Below are 7,765 nucleotides of genomic sequence, written 5' to 3'. Positions count from 1 at the left end.
GATAAGGAGGGGGAGGAGAGTCCAGTAGAGTCAAATCTTGAGACTCAGGGAGAACAGAGGGTGGAGGAGGAGGAGCAGCGGAGGGTTTAAGAGATAGAATCGTGGGGGAAGGAGTAGGAGCGGGGGCAGGGACAAGGAAAGGCTTCACCCATGGAGGAGGAGATTCGCAGAGGTCCTGAAAAGTTAAGATATACGGCTGTTGATCTGGATGACTATGTGACCCTGGCTGAAAGACAATATCTCTGACTTTTTGAATTAGTGGGAAGTAGAAAGATCCTTCTGGGGGCCATCCAACTCCAAAGGTGGGTCATTCTGAGGCACAGAGAGTCTGCCAGGTCTGGCATTTTACTGAAAAAGAAAGATTCTGAGCCTTTAGGCGGACTTCGGTCCAGTGATCAAGGGTCAGGGAAAGAGGCGTTGAAGTGCTCTGTCCCATAATGAAAGATACACAAACAGTGAAAGCAACAACACACGACACAGACAAGACAAGACAATAAAGACAGACAATGGATGTCCAACACTGAGACCAGGACTGAGTAGCCGGCAAAACCCGATGGGCTGGCAATACCGAATCCAAAACAAAATATCACCGAGTTGAGGAGACTATTGTTCCTCAATTTCCTGAGTCCTCTGGGGCATCCCCCAGGGATGTGGCCTGTGGCTCTGTGACACGTCTGTCAGTCACCGTCAGAGAGAGCTCATGCTCTTCACCAACAGCCACTTTGCCAAGCCCTAACCTGAAACCTGAAACCAGAAAGAGGTGCCTTACTTACCCCAAAAGGAGCCCGTTGGGGGTCTTTCGTCCGCTGCAGGATCTTGCTGGGGCCTCCAGATGTAAAAGTCGGGTGAGCGTCAGAGGAAGAGACCACCAAGAGACTGTCTCATGCAACAGCAAAGGGTTTATTGGGGGTCCAGCATGCTGGGGCTCAGAGCTCACTTGAATAGAGCAGAGAGAGAGAGAGAGAGCCCCGGGAACAGCTTAAGCAGAGCTTATATACTTTCCTTGGAGAGGGCAGGGACTTCACATACAGTATAGCCAATCATTGCACGGTTTCTGGGAGGGGTTGTTTTCCTAGAGCAACCAGATGATCAGTGGGCATTTCCGGGAGTTGTTTTCAACTTCTACATGAGTTTCAGGTTCCAGGAAAACAGAACTTAATTCTTACATTCTTAACCTTTTCATTATGTCAGGTCTACAAGAACTCCTGAAGTCACTGGAATCTGTGGGAAAGTGAGGTAGTGAGAGGCAGGCAGTCATGATTCCCTGTTCCCCGTCCAACCCAGGACCTGGTGACCTCCTAATGGGAGGTTCTCTCTCAGCCCACTCCTCAGGGCTGACTCCTTTACTGTGCTAACTCCTAGGAGGACACCACCTCCCTGATCCTCAGCCTTCTCATGCTCCTCCCAACCTGAGCAGCTTTTGGAAAACTCTGAAATGCCTAACTCAGAACCTGCTCCCGCTCTGTTCAATTCCCTCCGCGGCTTGCAGCGCCCTGAAAATGAAGATGAAACTCCGTTCCCGCGATACAGACGCAAACGTTCCGGTCGACGGTGCCTAAGACTCGAGGACTCGAGGAAGCTGGCCCCGCTGCTTTAACACTCCCCGGAGCCTACGACCTCCCGCGGTCCCGGACATAAAGATGCGGACGACAGGGCACACTAGGTCGGCCAGAGGACTCCACGCTTACCCGGCCGGGCCCCACGGCGTGGCCGCCGCCATCGGCCTTCTCTGGGCAGCGGGCGGCCCTCCCTGCGCGCCTCCTCATCACCCTTGCCCCGACTCCAGGATCCTCAACTAAGAGTGCTGCTGTGACTCAAAAACCATCAAAAGAAGCGCCACGGGAGCCAGGCCGGAAGTCCCGTCCCACAAGCAGGGCCAAACCGGAAAACTACTCCACTCTGGATGTTCATTGGCTCCGCGGCTTGGGACAGAGCATTCTGGGTAACGTCATGCACGCGCTTCCGTGGCGGCGCGCATGCGCTACCTCTCTAAAGGGAGACTGGCGCGCAGCCCCTGCCCCCGTCTGCTTCTGGTCTGCGCGGTGCGGAGATGGGAAGATCCTTTCCTTTCTTTTCCTTTCCTTCCTTATCCTGTTGTGGGTTCCTATGCCCTGCATTGCCCACCTGCGCTCCAGGTGATAGCAGACTTCCCAGTCGCTCCCTGATGATGTAGAAACCCGGTGAGCATCAATAGGCCTGCAGCGCCTTATTGGGACTTCGGCTCAAGGGAGAAAGGAAATGGAGACCCAGTTTAGCGCTGCCTGCAACAAAACACAGAGGTGTGTAGGTTTTGTGGTACTACAGGGACCTGGTCTGTAGATGTCATCACAGGTAGAGGTGGGGTTTTAGTTGCTCACTCACTATTTTTCACAATATTTGTTCATCTGATCAGCATCTCATTGCCATCCTAAGTCTGGTGTGTGTTTTATCATGCTAATAAAGGTAACTGCAGTTAGTGACTATTCTATGTTTTTGTCCCTCACCACCTGCAATTTTCCCCTTATCATGTGGGAGAGTCCCCAATATTATTTTCAGAACAGAGCAGACTATTGTCCTTTCTCAGTGGGTTGGATACTAGTGACCTTGTCTTATCTGACTTTGGTTTCTGGGCATTTCTTCCGACCACATAGTTTCAGAAGACTGAGCTGACTTCCCAGCTTCCAGGCTCCTAGTGATATTTCACTTTCATAGCCTTGAAGATTGTTCTACACTTTAGCTCGCTAGCTTTCTGGTATGTCAGTGAACTCCTCAAGACTGAGACCTATTCTGGCCATCTCATTTTGCCGAGCATTTTACTCGAGTGGTCCTAAGGGATCAAGTTTTTCATGGGGTTGTCCCTGTCAGCCTCAGAAAGATAAGCTGTGAGGATGAACTCCACAAACAGCTAGATAATGTCCAGGCGTCAGTTTTGGAGGTGGGATGGAGGCCCAGGCCTGCAGGGACAACTTGAACCCCAGTGACCAATAGGACCTGCTTCTGTGTCAGGATTTTAGGGCCCCTGTTTCCTCCTGACCTACAGGAGAGATGGGGAAAGCATACCCTGACCAGGACAGCCAAGAAAGGCAAAGGTCCACTGGTTGCCCGCACCCAGCCCTCCCTCTCCAGAGGACAATCAGGCAGTCCAGGGAGACCAGTCAAAGCAGGATCTCCTTTATTGAGGAAGTACACACAGCTAATATAATGTGCAGGAGCCAATCAGGATAAAGGTCAGAGGGGTGGAGCGAGTTCACGCATATACCCATCCCATGGTCTGTAAGGGAAGGCATGAGCTGTCCACAAGGGCAGAAGAGTCCTGGACCTATCCTGGAGGTGGTCTGTTTTTTCAGTCACCACCCACAGCACCGCCTCCTGGCTGATCACCCGGCACCATCCAAGCCACATGTGCTGCCCCAAGACCGGGAAGCGGGCAGCAAGTCATGCCCTACACTTCTGTAGCTTAGGGCAGCACAACATCCCCAGGAGAAGGAAGCTATGGTCCGCTCTGCACTAGCGGTGGAGACTTGACGACTGGGACCCTGCTGGAGACAGCCTGTAGAGACTCTACTCTAAAACTCCAGATGTTTTGTTCCTATGCCTCCCTGCCCTCTGCTCTGAGATGCAGTCTCTCTCCATGGTACTCTTAAAATCTCACCCCCCACACATGGTTCATGGTGCCTTACTTGCTCCATCCTCACTGTCCCCTCAAACTGACAGCTCAGATTACACAAATAGCTCCCCCTACATCTATCATGCCTGTGCCATATGAAAGAACTAGCATGATTCCCTGGATAGCAAGGGAAGCTGGGATAGCCTCCCTCTGAGGCTAGGAATTCTATGGTGTTTATGAGCTTGCTGTGTACTTAGTTTATAATTTATCTTCTGTGTTTTCTGCCTATGTTCTAAAGTAAAATAGGATGGAGGCTAATACTATCTGTGTCATTAAAAATGTAACATAGCCAGGTGCTGTGACACACCTGTAATTCCAGCTACTTGGGAGACTGAAGAAAAAAGATTGTGATTTGAGCCCAGCCTAAGCCCTTGTATCAAAATAAAAATAAAGTTCTGGAGATATAGCTTAGTGGTAGAAGACATGCCTAGCATGTGGAGATCTGGGATTCATCCCCAGCACCACAAAATATGAATAGGTCGTTGTTTTACCCAGCAGGCCACTCCCTTAGGTCAGTCAATCCCTTACTCCCCCAGGGAGAGGAAAACACTCCTCCATGTCTACTCACACCAAACCTTCTAGAATTGCACAATGACTCCTTGACTGCTTCTCCCATCATGATCACTCCTTCCTCTTGATTACATACAAATACACAGAATTTTCTTACAAATATTCTAGTTCCAAGTCATTACTCTATCTCTCCTGAAGAATGCCCTAAATGGTGTGGCCTGAGCTTTCCCTTCCCTCTTCTGCATCTCCTCTGACCCCCTGGTTTTCAGACATGGAGGTGTGCAACGTCAGAGACTAAAGGGAGCCTGTAATGCTCACTTTGCAACATACCAACAAAATATTGTAGGAACAGGAAAAACCAACTGCACAAGAGTGAATGGAGCTCTTTAAGACATCGCTTCCCCCACTGTTAGTAATTGCAACTGTGTAAGGACGGGAATAAATCCTGAAGCTTTCTAACAATAACATAAAAAGGCAGTATCACTGAAGTTGCAGAATTTTTTAATGTAGCTTTAAAAATACTTTTCAAAAATTATGTACAAAATTTAAATTGATAAGTGTTTTATTTGTAAGTCAAGAGATAGAATCCCTTTTGAAATATCAACACAGTGTTCAGGAAAGTTGAATTTGAAAAAAAAGAAACATCAACAGAAAAAGCCCAGGCAATATGAGTTTTCCATCAGATTACCTTTCCATACATGGTTTATACTTTATAAATGTGAGATAGAAAGCCATAAAGCATTTCCTGAGTTTAATCTGGTGAAATTAAAGCTACCATGATTGGTAAATTTGATTCAATGTTCCTTCAAAATAAACAGAAAATAATTTCAAAATATGAGTTTTTAATTTTAAAAACAAGACATAAATAAAATTGATTGTGAAAATTTTACTACATACAAAAACTCATAAATTTGATATAAAATAAGGGTTGGCATTTCACTATATAATTGCAAATATTTGCTCAAAAACAAAAAAAACACAAGTAAGATGTTAGAATTTCAGACAATAAAAAATTAAATACATTTTTCTAAAGCAGAGAAAAGCATGCTCAATTTTCTGGAGATAGACATTCAAACATCACATTTTATTCTATTCAATTTTGTGTATTGAGAATTTTAACTTTAGTAAAAATAGGCAAGAGACATTTTATAAGCAATTTAGATGCTTGATGTTATCGATTAGCAATTGAAGGTGCGTTTTCATTGAGAGCTAAGTAAGTATACTGTGCATTTGATGTAAACCACAATATCAAAGACCTATAGTGCTATTTTTAGAAATAAAACTACTTAAATTAAATATCTAATACTTTATATTTTGGTACTAGGAATTGGATGCAGGGGTGCTTTATCACTGAGTTACTTCCCAAGACACTCCACCTTTTTTTCCATTTTGAAACAGGGTCTCAAAGTTCTCCAGGTAGACCTAGAACCCACACTCCTGCTTCAGACTTCAGAGCAGCTGGGATTTCAGGCTGTGCCTCCACACACAGCACAGTAGTTCCACTCAGTGAGGAGTTCTGGTATTTTCAATCTCTCAACTGAATCCCTTCACTGCCCATCATCTTAAACAGCTACTCAGATTTCCTGAGCTGTCCTAAGTGATTGCCCAGAGACTCCCTGTCCCTCCCTCCTGCTGACCTCCCCATCTCACTGCACTCCAAGCACCTGAGACTCAGCCCACTCCCATGAGGCTGGAAGTGCCTTCCTCACACTGCTCATGCAGTTCATTCCCCTGCCAAAAAAGGGAGCTCAAAGATTATTGGGAAAACGATTTATGATCACTGTTGTTAATAATGTACTTTGCATTTCAAAATTTCTAAAACAACAGTTTTTTTAAGATCCTCACCAGAAATAAGTTTGTGAGATGTTGGATATGTTAACTAGGTGATTTAATCTTTATACAATGTGTAAATAGATCAGAACATCTCACTGACTCCCATAAATACACATGATAAATATTGGTCAATTAAAATAAATTAATTAAAAAACAGAAACATGAAAAAAGCCTTCAGTGAGTTTCTAAAAATAATGAAAATAAAAAACTTTCTTGGACATTAAACTCAGAAATTTCCTCCATTACATTCTTTTAAAATATCCTGAACAAATAAAACATATAAATGAAAAAAATAAATAAAACATCCTGAACATTCTTTACTGAGAAACCTAAGGTTAGAATGATAAATCCTGGTGTAATTATGTGCACAGTGTTGGTAGTTAGTCTGGCGTAAAACTGACACTACAGAAGTTATGGCCACCTCATTGGCCATAGTATCAGACAGTATTGACATAAGGGCTCTTCAAACATGAGCAGATGGTGACATGGACATTCAAATACATCCAAGACAACAGACCGCTAGCCAGGCAGGTGGATCAGGAGGCACAACGTGTCCTTGCTCTGCAGTAAGAGAGGAACCGAGAGACGCGGGTATCACTGATGATGAGCACAAAGGGGCTGAGTGCTGGGAAACACGAGGACACCAGCACAGAGCTGTTCATGACCCACTGGCCTCTACTTGGGGCAAGAGTCATCCAAATGGTCAAAACAGTGTAGACAGAATAAAAGACAACAAAGGAGCTCACCAGGATCAGGATGGTGCGCGTGGCTCTGGCCTCATGAGAAGGTGGCGGATAGAGGACGCGGCTGTGGATGTGCTGAACCTGCTGCCTGTGTCTGTGCAGGACAAGGACAATGGAGCCACTGGCCCAGGCCATGAGGACCAGACTCAACAAGTCAGGGGAGAAGTACAAGACAGTGTATAAGGTGCTGTGTCTCTCTGGCACTTCCCAAGAACAGTACCCATGATCCCCATCCACACTGAGATTTTCCTTATTCAATGGGCCTTTCACTATTAAAGGCAGAAATGAATTTATCAAGAGATGCAGGGCCCAGCAGAGGAAACAGCAGAAGCCGATAAATCGTAGTGATCTAATCTTGAGCGTGATCCACCTGCAAATTCTGGGGTTTAGCTTTAGGGCCTGGAAGCCATTGAACAGGCACAAAGTGCTGAAGGAGACACCAGTGCTCACTCTATAAAAATAGAAGACAAGTTTACATCTCGTGTCATCCAGGAAATGTCTCCATCCCAGAGCTGCCAGAGTCTGAGGGACCCCTTTAGCAAAAAGAACAATGGAATTGGCCAGTACCACTTGATTGAGAATCAAGTCTGTGGGTCTAAAGTGACTTCCAGTGAGCAAGGTGAAATTATAGAGACAAAGGAGGGAGAGGTTTCCCACGAATCCCACTCCTGTCTGAGTGAGGAAAACCATCCCCATATCCATGCTGAGCAGATCACATCAGCACTCGCAGGGTCTGCTTGTACCTAGGGCAGGGGATGAAGAGAAACCCATGAGATTAAGTGTGGCAGCATCAATACATCCCCCAATGTAATATCTACCATAAACTAAACACTCTCACAAAAATAGCCCAAGACTTTATGCCCAGAACTCAGACACACTGTGAGACCTGTGCTGCACAAAGCTGCAGTGTCCCCCTCCAAGGGGAAAGTGAGAGTGAGGAAGAGCCCTGTGCCCTGACTCAGGTTGTTTCAAAAATACATTTTACAGGGCCATGGCAAGACACAGACATGTGCAGATGATTTCTTTCTATAAA

At 45.9% G+C, this 7,765-nt stretch overlaps 1 protein-coding gene across 1 annotated transcript; it reads right to left on the bottom strand.

Annotated features, from left to right (window-relative positions):
* Positions 1–6,525: 6,525 nt before the first annotated feature.
* On the bottom strand, positions 6,526–7,422 carry LOC143384152 (vomeronasal type-1 receptor 1-like). The gene has a single exon (XM_076839209.2). It carries the CDS (start codon positions 7,420–7,422, stop codon positions 6,526–6,528), a length of 897 nt encoding a protein of 298 aa, XP_076695324.2.
* Positions 7,423–7,765: the final 343 nt, after the last annotated feature.

The sequence above is a fragment of the Callospermophilus lateralis genome, chromosome 18 (assembly GCF_048772815.1).
Source record: "Callospermophilus lateralis isolate mCalLat2 chromosome 18, mCalLat2.hap1, whole genome shotgun sequence".
Taxonomy (NCBI): Eukaryota; Metazoa; Chordata; class Mammalia; order Rodentia; family Sciuridae; genus Callospermophilus; species Callospermophilus lateralis.
The sequence above is the reverse complement of the archived record's forward strand: the minus strand, read 5'-3'. Positions and strand labels throughout refer to the sequence as shown.